General features: G+C 52.0%; 1 protein-coding gene across 1 annotated transcript; it reads left to right on the top strand.

The window, feature by feature from the left end:
• Positions 1–294: 294 nt before the first annotated feature.
• On the top strand, positions 295–14,534 carry Akr1b1 (aldo-keto reductase family 1 member B). Its single transcript, XM_069996796.1, has 10 exons — positions 295–403; positions 6,324–6,491; positions 7,200–7,316; positions 8,239–8,316; positions 8,575–8,697; positions 9,166–9,272; positions 9,608–9,689; positions 10,159–10,242; positions 12,287–12,369; positions 14,122–14,534. Exons 1-10 carry the CDS (start codon positions 338–340, stop codon positions 14,162–14,164), a joined length of 951 nt encoding a protein of 316 aa, XP_069852897.1. The 5' UTR covers positions 295–337; the 3' UTR covers positions 14,165–14,534.
• Positions 14,535–14,878: the final 344 nt, after the last annotated feature.

The raw sequence follows: 14,878 nt of genomic DNA, 5'->3' as shown, positions 1-14,878 counted from the left end.
CACACACATTCATCTGGATACTTAAATGAAATCCAAACTCCTTTCCAGGGTGTCCGTTGCTAGGATGCCCGTTATTGAGAAAGTTTCTACAGGCAGCGCAACCGCCCGGCCGCCACGTGGGCCGTGGATAAACCGCTCGGGAATTCCGCGCCTCTAGGACCTGGCGGGAGCGGCGCGCCGACCCCTCCACCACCGGAGCGGCCATAGCCAATCCGGAGGCGCCTCTCGTAGCCGCGCGCCAATCACCGCCTCCCTTGCTCCAGACCCCTCGGGTTATTTAAAGGTGCGCCGCCAGCCAGGCTGTGGACCAGTTGAGTGGGCGACGCGGGTGGCAACCATGGTGACCTACGTCGAGCTCTACACCGGCGCCAAGATGCCCCTCGTGGGCCTGGGCACCTGGAAGGTGGGTTCCTCGAGCGGTGCTGCCACCCATCGTTTCGGGGCTCCTCTGGGTGGGGCTCGGCCCGGAGTGACCCCGAGCGGCCCGCGCGGGGCCTGTCTGCGGTCCGGGCTCGCGGATAGCGGGGCCTCGTGGGTCCCGGCGGTCTGCGGGGCGGGGCGGGGCGGGGCCGCGGTCCGGGCGCCCGAGGAGGAGCTGCCCCCGCCGAGCCCGGCGCCGCGGGCGGCCCGCGGGGCGTGGGTTGGGCGGGGAGCAGCCCGGGGGCGGCTGCCCCGCGCGATGCCCCTGGGAGCGGGGTGTCCCCGGGGGACCTCGGGGGCCGGCGGGGAGGGTGAGCGCGGTGCGGAGTGGAGGTCCAGCCCCGCTCCTCTCGGGCGCCGGCTCTCCCGGGCGGGCGCGCTCCCAGGAATCCGCTGTCAGCCCTCAGGTGGCAGATAATTACCTGAGCTGACTCGGGGTCTGCGGAGCCAGCGGAAGGCCCGGCGGGGCGAGCTCCGTGGGGACGCCGGGCCCGCACCGTGATGGGAGGGAGTGGGGGGGCGCCCGTGGATCCGGCCGCAGGGGAGGGGAGGGGGGCGGAGGGGAGAGGAGGGGAGGGGGCGCCCGCGGATCCGGCCGCAGGGGAGGGGAGGGGGCGCCCGTGGATCCGGCCTCAGGGGAGGGAGCGGGGCGCCCGTGCATCGGGCCGCAGGGGAGCGGAGCGGAGCGGAGGGGAGGGGAGGGGAGGTAGCTTAGCGTGGGGGGGGAGAGGAAATGGTGGCCGCCCGCTCAGACGCTGGCCGGCCAGCGGAGCCCGAACCCGGCGTCTGTAAACCACGTGCGGCGCAGCGCGCAGCCCCGGGACGGCCCGCGTCGCAGCGCTGAGCCGAGCTGAGGGGAACCCGGTGGTTTCTGCTGCGCTCAGACCTGCAGCTGAAATCGACTAAGGCGAACAAGGAAAGAGGATGTTATTCACTTGCCTCTCAGGAAAAGTGCTTCTTGGCCCACATGATCAGAGCACGTCATTTGTGTTTCAGGCCCCCTGGTGACTCAGGATGCGGGATATCAAGTTAAATTATATCTGTTGGCATGATGTGCAAGATGCTTATCCTGGCGATAGCAAATCTAGCTGTGCCTGGATGCAGCACACAGTAATCCCTGACCTTCTAATCCTTTCATTCTGTTTTATTAAAAAGAAAAGAAAAAATCGGGTCAAAACTTTAGAAGGGTCCTGACTTCCTTTAGAAGTCAGACTGGGCAGGAAGCTGGAAGTAGAGCTGTGGCTCAAGTGGCAAAGCACCAACCTTAAGGAAGAAAGCTACAGTGCCCAGGTTCTGAGTTCAAGACCCACCTCCCAATTTTATTTTATTTTTGTCGGTGATGGGGCATGAACGCAGCCTGGGCGCTGTCCCTCAGCTCTTCAGCTTAAGGCTAGCACTCTACCACTTGAACCAGAGCATCACTTCCAGTTTTCTGATGGTTAATTGGAGATAAGAGTCTCATGGACTTTCCTGCCGGGGCTGGCTTTAAACCTTGATCCTCAGATCTCAGCCTCCTGAGTAGCTAGATTACAGGCATGAGCCACCAGTGCCCGACCCCAAAAAAATTTTAGAAGGTAATTTCATGATCAGTCCTTTGAACATAATTACTCAAGAGGAAACAAGGAGACCACACTTAAAAGAGAGATTAGGTCACTTGTTTGATTTTTTTTTTTTTTTGAGCATGCAACAGCTCCCAAAGAATGGTGTCTTTGTTTAAGATCACATAAAATCTGTACAGTTAGCTCATTAATTCTGGCTAGGAGGAACACTAGGAGGAGACTGTTGGTCTTCACTGTCACTTCCACAGTGCCTGGCAGATAGTGAGTATCCAACAGTTAAATGCTGGATTACTATGAAGGAATAAAATGAAACAACTTTAGAGATCATCTATGGACACGTGTTTCTGGGGATGAAGTGAGATCAGTAAAGAATTGCGTGGAAGATGGAAAGTGAGTAGAAGTAAGACTGATGGTGCAGATGTGGATTGGAGTATATATACTTCTCATGCTTTTTTCTCTTTTCGGCTGGTGGCACTGGGTTTGAACTCATGGCCTCCCACTTGCTAGGTAGGCGTTGTAACACTTGAGCCACACCTCCAGCTGTTCTTTAAAGTATTGTTTTCCGAAGTAAGCCTTAGTTAGACCTTCATCATTCTATCTCTGCTTCCTATGTGATCTGCATGTACAACCTAGTAGCATGTCTGTTGATATGGAATCTGGTCAACTTTGTGCCCAGGCTGCCCCTCAGCCCCCAGGCTTCCTGATCTGCACCTTCTGGGTAGCTGTAATTACCGGTATGGGCCTTCACATTAAAATATTTCAATGGCTTGATACTTTCCCATGCATGGTTGTGTCAACAAAAGGTGTGGTCACTTGCTTGTTAGTGTGACAACTGCAGGAGACTGCAGGTGGGTGCAGATCCTCCCTCTCAAGGATCTGTCTCAAGTGGTTCTAGGCAGACTGGCAGGGGGCTCTGGTAGTGTTCCATTGAAGGTCTCCTCAGGGGTGAGAACTTCAGGCAAGTGGGAGGCACTCATTCCAGAACCAGAGTGACTAGATACGGGTTCTTCCTGGCCGGCTGGCCTTCCCCACGGGAAAGTAACTAAGTACTAGGCGGCCTTTAAGACAGAGCTGACCTCTGGTGCAAGCCAGTGTCCCATCATGGATATTGTTTTAGGCCTAATTGAAAAGCCACTGTGTGTGACTCTCACACAGAGGCTAAGAACTTAGTGTGTTCCCCATCCTTGCCCCCACCGCTGCTCCCCTTCTCACGTAGGAGCCTTTTAAGACCTTTTATCCCTAATTTCCCCCACCAGATTTCAATATCACAGATAATATCCCACAGCTGTTTATTAATATCCTGTGGCCTTTTAGAAGGCCAAAATTTATGCTGTAAGCGCCTCTATTTTTTCCAAGTCAAAATTTTGCCTTTGGCTAGAACAGGAGAGGTAGAGCCCTCCCTTCAAGAATGGATGAGGTAGAAGAAAGTGTGCCAAGAAAGACCTCCTGCTCCTTTCCCCAAGTGGAACAGGCTTGGAGTGGCAGCCTTAGATGCTGGCATGGGGAGAGGAATTACAAAGGATCTTGGTTTACTGGTCAGCTACATGGTTGGTCTCTGTTGTTCTTTTCTCTTTCCAGATCAAAGATACCCAAGTAAGTTCTACCTGTTAAGAACCAATCCTCCTGGGCTGGGAAGGTGGCTCAGTGGTAGAGCGCTTGCCTTGTATGCCTGAGGCCCTGGGTTCCGTTCCTCAGCACCACATAAGCAAAAAGAAAAAAGCTGGAAGTGGCTCTGTGGCTCAAGTGGTAGAGCACTAGCCTTCAGCTGAAGAGCTGAGGGACAGCGCTCAGGCCCAGAGTTCAGGCCCCACGACCAGACCCCCCCCCCCCAAAAAAAAAAAAAAAAGAACCAATCCTTCTCTTGCCCATCTCAGCTAAGTAGACAGACATCCCCATCTCATAAATCAGGACAGATTTGTCATAGTAAGAAACAATCACCTGGGATTGCTGTTGCCGTTAAGCTGTGAAAGCCAAGGTAGGTTACATCAGACAATCCTAACTATTCAAGAGACTGAGATCTGAGGATTGTTGAGCCAAAGCCAGACTGGTACAGACAAGTTCATGAGACTCTTACCTCCAATTAACCATTAGAAAGCCAGAAGTAGAGGTGTGGCTGAAGTGGTAGACCACCAGAATTTTGAGCAAAAATACTCAAGGCCTTGAGTTCAAACCCCAGTCCCAACACACACACATACAGAGAGAGAGAGAGTGCCCATCATATGGATCTTGCAGGAAATGTAATAAAGGCCTGCGTTTTCTCTAATGCGTATTCTGTCAGGGTCGTGGGAGCATGGCATATGCCAGCTGTTTACCCTGAGCTGCCAGATTGTGCTGTGTAACAGTCAGGAAGCAGCTGCTTCTCCATGACCTCACATGACCTTTTCTAACCTTGTCTTTCTACAGAAACCTGTCACAGACTTTGTCCTTCTGGTTTCTTAAATATTGCCTGATAACCTTGATTCATCTGAACTCTGGTTCTGAGGAACAGGAAAACCAAGTTTATCTTCAAAAACAAGGCAGAGGGCAGGCTGTGGGGGTTCAGTAACACTCCCCCGCCCCATGACAGGATGCCTTCAGGTTTCAGGATTCAGGGTTCTTGTGAAGTCACAGGATTCGGGCTCTTGAAGTCCGTTTTATCTAGCAGCTACAGGCCCACATTCTCCCAAATAAAGGATTCCAACAAAATGAGGAGAGAGTATTTTTCAGGTCAACCTTAGACCCAAAGACGGAGTCTCAATGCCTGGCTTGGGGTGTGTTGCTGCCCCTACTTGAGTTGGTAAAGCAGGTGTTTGGCTAGGCCAGGCCTGGACAATGGATCTCTTGCTCTGCCAGTACTAGACAGACTCACCATGGGTAAGCAAAGTACGTCTCAGAAAAGTCACCCTGTACCCGGAGAAAGGTCAGCCCAGGTCAAGCAGATGGTTCTCCACCCAGTCCACTGTGTTTTCTTCTTGCTCTCACTGCCCACATCAGCTGTGGCCATGTCTAGGATGCCCCTAGAGAGAGGATTCTTCTCTTGGGATACACCAAGACTCTTCCCTATGCTGTTCTCTCAGCCATTAAGCATGAGGAGGCTGCTGGGTGGTGGCTCAGATTCTCCCAGGGAGAGGTTGCCTGATGGTCCGGCAGCCTCGTGGTGACCCATTCCTGAGGGGCATTGACTGTCCACGCAGGTCTCTTCCCTCAGCTGCTGAAGGGCACTAGTCACAGACCCACAAGGGGCCCATGTTGTTCCCCCAGGCTGTTCACAAAAGCTGCTGTCAGGACAGATGTGGGCAGCTGCTGGGAGCCCTGGGGAGTTTTCCTGTTGTTTCTACCCCAGCTCTTCAGAGGAATGTGCTCTGTTCACGCCACAGCTCATTGCACACATTTTTCTTGTTCAGCCTTCTGATCTGAGCAGGAGTGGTGACTTGGAGCAGGTATCTGTGCAGTCTCTGGGGGTGCTGGTGAAACGAGGGACCGTTTGGGCCCTTTCTCCTCCTTACCAACCAGGCCTCCCACACCTGTGCCCGTTTCTCGGTTGGTGATTTCCTATGGTTTCTCCCTTCCCTCTGCTTTCCACTCGTTTGTGGCTGAAGGGCTCTCTCCCCATCCCCACATCTAAAGTAGGTTCTCATTCAATCAGAATTCACTCAGGGGCTTCCAAATCAGGGTCAGAAATGGACACTGTGAAAGCTCACCAATTGCAATATCAGAATCCATACATTAAAAAGGAAAGCAAAGGGCAGGCTTTCTGCCCTGAATGGAATATGAACCCAAGTGGGAATTGAGTTACAGGTATATCTGCTTTTAAACTATTTTGAATTCTTTAAAGGAACTAGTTCCCATTATTACAAGGTCTGGCTAGACAGCCCAGCCTGGCCTAGATCTCCTCCATGATCCCCCTGCCTCCACCTCTGGAGTGCTGGGGTTAATAGCATGTGCCAGGCTTCTTTTATTTATTTAGTATTTTGTATTTTTTTGTAATAGTAATTCTTATTCACTGTGGCAAAACTTACTAGCAACAAAATAGCTTAATTATAAATGCCCAGCTTAGTGTTTCTTTGCCAAATGATATCACCAATATAACTGCCACTTGGTAAATATATGGAATATCATGTTCTGGAAAATTCCTACCTTCTCTTTTCCATTGCCAGGCTTCTTTTAAAAACACAACTTTGCTACATGATCTGTGCTGCTGGTACATGGCTTTCAGATTCTCCTAAGTAATGTGTCTTTTCACCAATGCGACTTTATAACTGTGCCCAGGCCACAGGCTCCTCGGCTGTATTTCCCCCTTGGCTATGCGCAGGCTCTGGCCTCTCTTGCTTTTAACATCATGGTTTCTATTCCTTCTATTCGCAGTCATCTCCAGGCCAAGTGACCGAGGCTGTGAAGGCAGCAATTGACCTTGGCTACCGCCACATCGATTGTGCCCACGTGTACCAGAACGAGAAGGAGGTGGGGGTTGCACTCCAGGAGAAGCTCAAGCAGAAGGTGGTGAAGCGCCAGGAGCTCTTCATCGTCAGCAAGGTACTGCTCTGCAGGGAGGCTGGGCACATGCCCTCCCACTCCCCCCTCTCCCCCGCCTGCTCCCCCATTAGGCTTACCCAGTGGTAGCCCAGGACCCCACTCTTACAGGAGTGCAGTTATCACTGGACATAGGACTCCTGCAGGTCCAGTTACACCAGCCAGCAGGGAGCCCCGTCGCTTGTCTACCTGAGTCTCCTTTGGATAGTCATCTTTGTGGAACTGTGGGTTAGAGCCTGGTGCCGATGAGGCTGAGCCTGTTCATTGGCTTTCCCTTCCAAGGTAGTTATTTCAGAGGCAGAACTGGCCCCCATCTGCAGATTGGACCTCCACTGCTGGCCATTGGTTTTGAACCGAATCTTCTTGGTACACAAAGGGCCCTTGGTGGGCAGACATAGGAGCTCCTAAGAGAACAGCCTGATGGGATAGTAGCCCCAAAACTCTGGTTTAGTGCCCAAGGCTGGCTGGCTTGTCCATTCTGTGGCATGCCTTCTGTGGGGTTCTTGTAAGCTTTCCTTGACCCGAATGTCCTGTCTTCCCCGGGAAAGCTGAAACCACAGTGTGAACTGGAAACTCGCTCCCCCACTCATAGCATCATCGGGAGATGGCTGGGCTTGGGGAGAGGAGAGTGAGTGCTCTGTCCAGGAGCTGTCCTGCTCCAAGCCAGGCAGTGGTTACAGCAGTGGTAAGATGTGCTCTTGCTGGCTACAGCTGTGGTGCACCTTCCATGCCAAGAACATGGTGAAGGGAGCCTGCCAGAAGACACTCAGTGATCTGAAGCTGGACTACCTGGACCTCTATCTCATTCACTGGCCGACCGGCTTCAAGGTAAGGGTCACAAGCTCAGACCACATCCCTGAGAATGCAGGGCCGGCCTTGACCTCCCCTGCGAGGATGTGAGTCGTGAGAGACGTCGCCTGCCCCTCTGGCCCGGAGTGTAGCCCACAGACCAGTGCAGTGGCGACACCCAGCCTGCGTTAGCACCACTCAGCCCCCACCCAGGACATCTGATTCTCAGCCACAGGTGACCAAGGTGCACATGTCAGAAATGGGAGAGCCGTGCACTTCTTACTTGGAGGTTTAAATCATTTAGCACTGACAATGAATACGGCTGCCCTGCACAGGCCCTGAAATGCACCCACCTCCCACCCCACCTCACGCATGCACGCGCAGACAACCCTCTACACGCATATGCTTGTACAGGCATTATACACATTATACACATTCTAAACACAACGACTCCAGGTCATTATGTGTTTTGGCTTACTAGCCCCTGGCTCCGTTGTCTGCAAGGTCAGCCAGGCTAAGAGAATGTGGGTTTTCTTTCTCCTATAGCTCTGTTTCGGGCTATTCAGGTCTACTGGGGCCTAAAGGATGTGATTTTTGCCCTTTGCTTTTTCTGAAAAGCTGGTGAGAGTCATTATTTGGGCATTATTACAAGTCAGTGAACCAGCCAGAACTTAGGCCGCATGAGTCCAACCTTGAGTCCTCCACCTTTCCACAAACTCTGGCTGCTAATTATAATTGTCCTAGTGATCAACAGATGTCCACCTCTCCATCTGACTGGAGCAACCCCCAGGGCCATCGGGCCCATCTGCCTGCTTCCTTGTTGCCGGCCAGATGTGCCCTTTCCCTTCCACTGTCTTAGCCATCGATGGAAGATAAGAATAGTTTTTTTAGACAGAGCTCCCCAGCAGGTTGGTGAAGGGCTGTTACTAACTGTCTTGTGTGTTTTCTATTATAACAATAGCATGGGGATGACTATTTCCCACTGGATGCATCAGGCAACGTGATTCCCAGCGACACAGATTTTGTGGACACCTGGACGGTAAGATGGTCCTCTCTTGGACCTTACCCTTCATGGCTGGGAATGGCGAAGTGTGGGTGATCAGCTCTGCTGCCTTTTCCACTGTGCGTTCCGTGGAAGCCAGCCTTGGCTTTCATCTTCACGCCTTGTGGATTCTGAAAGATGTAACACACTGGCACTGGAGAGGGCGGGCAAGGCCCGTGAAACTGTTAAACTTTCAGATACAAAAGATGCTTCTGGATTCGCCTCAGCACCAAACAGACTCTCTTTTCTCCATAGGCTATGGAGCAGCTGGTGGATGAGGGGCTAGTGAAAGCAATTGGTATCTCCAACTTCAACCATCTCCAGATTGAGAGGCTCTTAAACAAACCTGGCTTGAAACATAAGCCAGCAGTTAATCAGGTAAACCTCCCTCTAAGGGATTGGTGTTGATGGCACAAACAGTTGTACTGTTTTATCTTCTCTCCTTCCTCCAGTTCATCCAGGGATTGTCTGGGAGGCAGCTCCTGGGTGTACCAGTGTCCTGAGTTCTACTTTCCCCTGATGGGCATGTTTGGGAGCTTGTGTGTCTAGGAGAGAGGGTTTGAGCTAGCCCAGAATGCAGGAGCAGTATACAGCCACCAAGATCCCAAGATCCTCAGTCCTGTGACAGTTGATGAGTGTCTCAGGCCAGAAAAAGCCTTTAGGGTCTCTGGCCAGGAAATACTGGTAATGAGATTATTGTTTTTAATGTCAAGGACACCAGCTGGGAAATGTAGAAAGTTGTTAAGGCTTATCTGGGAAACAGACAGCTCTGCGGGGGTGGAAGAGACCCAGCAGAGAAAGCTCTGCCCATAGTGCCCTTGACAGCCCTCCTCTTTGCATTTGCAGATCGAGTGCCACCCATACCTGACTCAGGAGAAGTTGGTCGAGTACTGCCAGTCCAAAGGCATTGTGGTGACTGCCTACAGTCCACTGGGCTCTCCTGACAGACCCTGGTGAGCTGAGCGTTTTATGGTGTCTGGTTCTCTTTCACTAGGAAAGATAAGAAACAAGAACTAAAAAGAACACTTAAACTCACGGAAAATGCTTCAGGGCGGGTCTGCGGACATCCTCCAGGGCCTCTTGTATTTCCCAGGAGGTTGAAATTTTTAGCAGGAAAAAGTGAAGTCTTTTCCAGGAAGGATTGTCTGGTGAATCTTGAGATCTTGACCCAGCTTCAGACAGGGAGACTGGGCAGTTACCTGAGGTTCATGGGAGAGGGAGGGGCCATCACTGGTTGCCTTCTATGGTAGTAAGTTAGCTACTGACCTGAACCATCTTTGTACTCCAGGGCCAAGCCTGAGGACCCTTCCCTTCTGGAGGACCCCAACATCAAGGCCATCGCTGCCAAGTACAACAAAACTACAGCCCAGGTACAGCCATTTCCAGGCACTGGTGACTCCCTGCACTCTTGGTGCTCCCCACCAGCCAGGAGCAGTAGCCATCAAATCCTTGCTGGAAGTGTGACTTGGGCACAGAATGGGACTTAGAGTCTTGGCCGCCTGTATAGACCGCCTGGAGATCAACATAGTGCCGACTCGTTCATTTACATAGAAACTCATCTGCACAAATGCCAGCGCTTTCATTATCACCTGTATGGGAGGAGTCCTGGGCAGTGAATGGCTCAGAGGGGCCTGGTGATGACCTGGGGACACTGACACACAGCAGGACTCTGGAATCTGATCTGGGCTGAATGTGGCCCCTCCCCCTCAGTGGGTGACACGGGCATCTGGTCTCCTGTGCACTCCTAGTGTGCCCATCTCTAGTGGGTCACGTGTGTGTGATTGAAGGGGATGATAATGTGGGCATGTGTACATACTCAGCACCTCTCTGCATCCACAGGTGCTGATCCGGTTCCCCATACAGAGGAATATGGTGGTGATCCCCAAGTCTGTGACCCCCGCACGCATCGCTGAGAACTTCAAGGTCAGAGTTCATCCCATCCGCCTGCCTCTCCCCCGTGGAGTAGGGGCAGGAGAGTCTCTCTGTAAGGCCCTCTTCCTGACATGTATAGTCTTACTTGCAGGATACCCCAGCCCTGGCCCTCCTGTGCCCATCCTCCTCAAGACCCGTGTGCCAAGCTCAAAAAGCTACAGTTAGCAAAGCACTGACCCCAGATTCCCTCTTGCTGGTGTCCCCATGCTGGAAACAAAGTCTCATGCCTCAGTCAGTGGCCCCATGAGTTACCCAAGCACACACCTCTGTGGAGGGTCTAAAGGACCCCAGGAGTTTGCCGTGATAAGCAAGATGCCTGGGTTGGCACTGGAGCTGCATTCGTCCTGCTCTATGACCGAGGGAAAGAAGTCATTGAGACCAAGTAAAGCAATAACCTGTTATATAGGTTGCTGAAATTAAAGTAGAAAACGCACAGAACCCTTGACCTAGTGCTGGCATAGTAAGCACTCAGGTAACGTTACCGAGCTGATGCTAAGTCCATGGTCTGCAAAGTCCCGGCCAGCCACTCGCTGACCACCTCCCTGTGCAGAGCCTGTGCAGTCATGGCAGAGTGTGGGCTGGTATCCAGGTGCCAGGATTGTGGGCGTTCCTAGGGCCTTGGGGCATAACTCAGATGAGCCAGTGTCTCCTCCCTCCCACCACCTCTTGTTCCAGCTCGGGCCAGCTGAGCAAATGGCTGCTCCGGGATGGCCCTGATGACCTAAGAGCCCCTCTCTCTGAGCAGAGCAGCTGTGCTAAATGCATTCTGTGTTCACGGAGGGCTGATTTGGAGTTTCGCACAGCCATAAGGGTTGAGCTCTTCACCAGCCAGCCCCAGAGTCCCCCCGAGCAATCTAGGCTCAGGGCAGCCCTGGCTCACAGCCTGCATTTTGCCTGGATTCCACTAGCTAGGCAATGCTGTGTGAGGGGAAGGGAGTTGGTCATGAAGGAGAACACATAACGTTCTCATATCTGTAGCTGTTGAAACTATTTCAAGTTAGAGTAGCAAAACAGTGGGAAAGGCATGTCCTACCACACATGTGTCTTTCATTTCATATTTCTTTTTCTTTGTTTTGGTGTTTTGTTCTTTTCAATCCTGGGATTTCAACTCAGGTTCTCCTGCATACTAATCAAGCACTCTTATCACTCCAGCCATGCCTCCGGCTCTTTTGTTTGTCTCTTGTTTTTAAGATAGGGTCTCTCTATCTTTGCCTAAGCTGATCTTCCTCTGCCTCCAAAGTAGCTGGGATTACAGATACAAGCCACGATTTCCTGGCTTCATCATTCACTGTCTTAAGTTATTAGAAAAGATAAAACACTAACGACCTTGTTATTTCATTTTTGTATTTTATTTTGCATTTATATTTATGTTGTGATCCGGGTGATCCCGTTGTGTCCTGTGGGTCACCCCAAGTTTTGCTGCCAGCTGACTGGCCTGCCCGGCCATGCGTGCTGCCTGCATCCTGAGTTCTCTCCTCCCAGTTGACCTTCCCCGCTCTTATCAAAACCTACGTATCTTCTTAGATCATCTCAAGTACTATCTCCTCTCTGGGCTTGTCCTTCAGTGCCCCAGTTATGCAGTCCATTGTTGATGTCCCTGGGTTCCCCAAGGGCTTTGTGTCGTGTCTTACCGTGTGTCACAGTGCGTCACTGAATGGATTATTCTGTGGATTCCTGCTGTTGAAGTACTTCCATTCCCTGCTCCATGATAAATGGAGACCAAGACACCTCTGAACCCACCATTTCAGTTCTTCCCTGTTGCTTATTAAACCTGAACTACGCAATTGTGTGAGCAGAAGTGAAAGTGATGAAAAGGATCTTTTTGCTGGAAGGGAAGAGACTGTTATAAAATGTGTTCTGTGAGAAGTGTCACACACACACACACACACACACACACACACACACACAGAGTAACCATCATCAAAGTTCATTTTACGCTCCACCCTACTCAGGACATCAGGAGCCCTTTCATCCGATCCTGTACAGTACTCTCTGATTTTTATTGTAGAGCTTATTGTACTTTTGTTTGTTCAAGGTCTTTGACTTTGAGCTGAGCAAAGAGGACATGGCTACTTTAATGAGCTACAACAGGAACTGGAGGGTCTGTGCCTTGGTGAGGTGAGTGGGGCCCATGGGAGGACCAAGTCCCAGATCACCTCTGCGGCCTCAGCGGCCGGGACTCGTAGCCAGCCCTTCACACTTCCGCACGCTCCCTTGCTTCTGTTGCCTATGAAGCAGGAAGGCACAACCTGTCTGCCCTGGCTGACCTGCCTGAAGCCGAGGGACCATTGCCCACTCACACACCAGAAGATCGGCTTTAGGAGCTCCTCTCTTGCTCAGGGGCCCAGATGTGGGCATCTAATCTTCAAATCTCAGTGGCTGTTCTGAATGAGGATCATCCCCATGGCTCTGCCTTCCTGAAAGAATTTGTGTGCGACTGTTTGTCCTAATAACCAACAGTGGGGAGACTCTGGGGGGCTCAGGACATCTCACCAGAAGGCTGCAAAGCCCCATGATCCTAAGAATGTCAGTCAGGAACGGCCACACCTTCCTGAGTCCTTTACCTTCCCTCAGAGGTGGGCGGGCTTTGGATCCTGCAGGAAATCACTAGCAGTGTGGCTGGTTGGTTTTATTTAGTTTTCCTGCCAGTTCAGTGACAAGGTGTAAAACTCACTCTCTGTTTTAAGAAGCAGCTTGTCACTTAGCAGTGCAGACAAGGCCTTTGCCCTGTCACCGCCCTCATCCCCACATGCTCAGTCTCTGTTCTCCTCTTCCCCCCAGCAGTCGGGGGGGGGGGGGGGGAGGGTGCCCACTTCTTCCATTCTCCCTGCAGCTCAAACTTCACAGTGTGATGGCCGCAGCCTCTGCCCATCTCGTGGGGGGTGGGGCAGTAGAATGAGTCCATGGCCAATGACATCTGTTCTGTTTTTAGAACCTGTTAACTGTCTGTCAGGTCACTTGGCCTTCCCTGGTCCTTCCCACTGCTCCTGGGCTGCCTTGGAGCTCCGGGACTGACAATTTTGGATGGGTCCTTCACCTCTAGATGCCTTCCTTCCCGACCCCAGAGCTATTCTAGAGACAGCTGCCTGGTTGTCCTATGCACCCTGGGTGTTAACGTGGCTCAGGAGGGAAGTGGCTGGTTCTAATACTCCCAAGTCTCCTGGAAAGCTTTGCAGAACTGCGCATGCTCACACAGGCTGCTTGCTGGTGACTGCTTCCTCGGGTAGGCAAACAGGCAGGCCAGGGGCAGCTTATGAGTGGTTTTGAATGGCTCTCTTCACCCTGGGCCTGCACACCCTGGCTGGCCAGTCTTTCCAGTCCTCTTTGTGCCAAATGGACTGTGGGCCTTGGCCACATGCCCATGTTCTCGCCGTGCTTCCCCCAGCAGCCCTCGGGCACAGCACTGGGCCTCCTCGTTCCCACGGACGCCTGAGGCCCTCTCCTCTGTCCCAGGAGCACCTGCTATTCCACTTAACAAATTCGGTTTCCTATAGCCTTTAATACCCCTGTTGTGTTATTATCTCTTGGCTCTTAGGATTGTAGATGATACTTTTTTGTTGCTGTTCTTAGTGGGAAGCAGGAGGGAGTCCTTCCGTCCTGCATGCCCCAGACAGTGCTGGTCACCTCGGGAGGGCTGTGTCCATCACACACCCGAGAGGGCTGCTTGATGCCAGACCGTGGCAGAAGAGACTGGAGGCTGAGCCACTGTCCCCAGCTGCAGACTCGCCGTCTGAAGACTCAGAACTGGCAGCCTGCCTCCCAGGCTTTGGTGTCTGCCCATGATGAGACCATTGCCCATTTCTCTGTGTGGTAATTTGTAAAAGTCAAAAGCTCCTTGAAAACCCAGTGTGTTCTCTTTTCTTCCAACAGCTGTGCTGGTCACAAGGATTACCCCTTCCATGCCCAGTTCTGAAGCCCTGGATGCCAGCTCTTCCCAGGTGACTTCAGCCTATACTTCCGGCCTCCTTCCTGCGTGTCCTTGCCAATGCAGTATGGCCTGCAACCCTTGGACATGAGCAGCAGCCTGCAGACTAGACAGCAAGGAGTAGTTATCTTGATGTAGGATCTGAAGAGCAATATCCCTATGCTAGGGTGTCTCTTGCAGTCTTTGATTTTTTTTTTCTTGCCCCGCTGGGGAAAGAACGTTTGTACTCTCTTCTGACCAAAGAGAAACAAAGTGTACAGTCATCATAGTGCTACTAACACTTGACTTCCACTGCTTGGACTGTAATCCTTTCAGCCACGCTTCTCTTTGCCTCAAATAAAAAGTGCTTTTGTGAGTTTGAGGTTGTTCATTTTGTCATTCTTTTATTATTTTTTTAAACAGTCTTGGCTTCAGTCTCTAGGTCCCACAGAGCAGGACAGTGAAATGCAACAGGAATGAGGACTTGACTTCTTCCTTCTGGTTGGGAACCCTCACCCGGTGCTTTACCACCTAGCTCTAGGGCCAGGCAGTGTCCCTGGTGGTCTGAGGATGGAGATGGAGGGAATCCAGCTAGGCTCAGCCCAGGGTCTTCAAGAGTTACTCACTCTCCACATATTTCTCACTCATCATGCTGCACACCACAGCATTAAAGCTGGGCTGGGACATAATCCCGTATTTACTTTCACAGATCATCTGGTTGGT

Source organism: Dipodomys merriami, unplaced genomic scaffold, assembly GCF_024711535.1.
Source record: "Dipodomys merriami isolate MVZ:Mamm:240054 unplaced genomic scaffold, mDipMer1.0.p SCAF_5, whole genome shotgun sequence".
Classification (NCBI taxonomy): Eukaryota; Metazoa; Chordata; class Mammalia; order Rodentia; family Heteromyidae; genus Dipodomys; species Dipodomys merriami.
The sequence above is the reverse complement of the archived record's forward strand: the minus strand, read 5'-3'. Positions and strand labels throughout refer to the sequence as shown.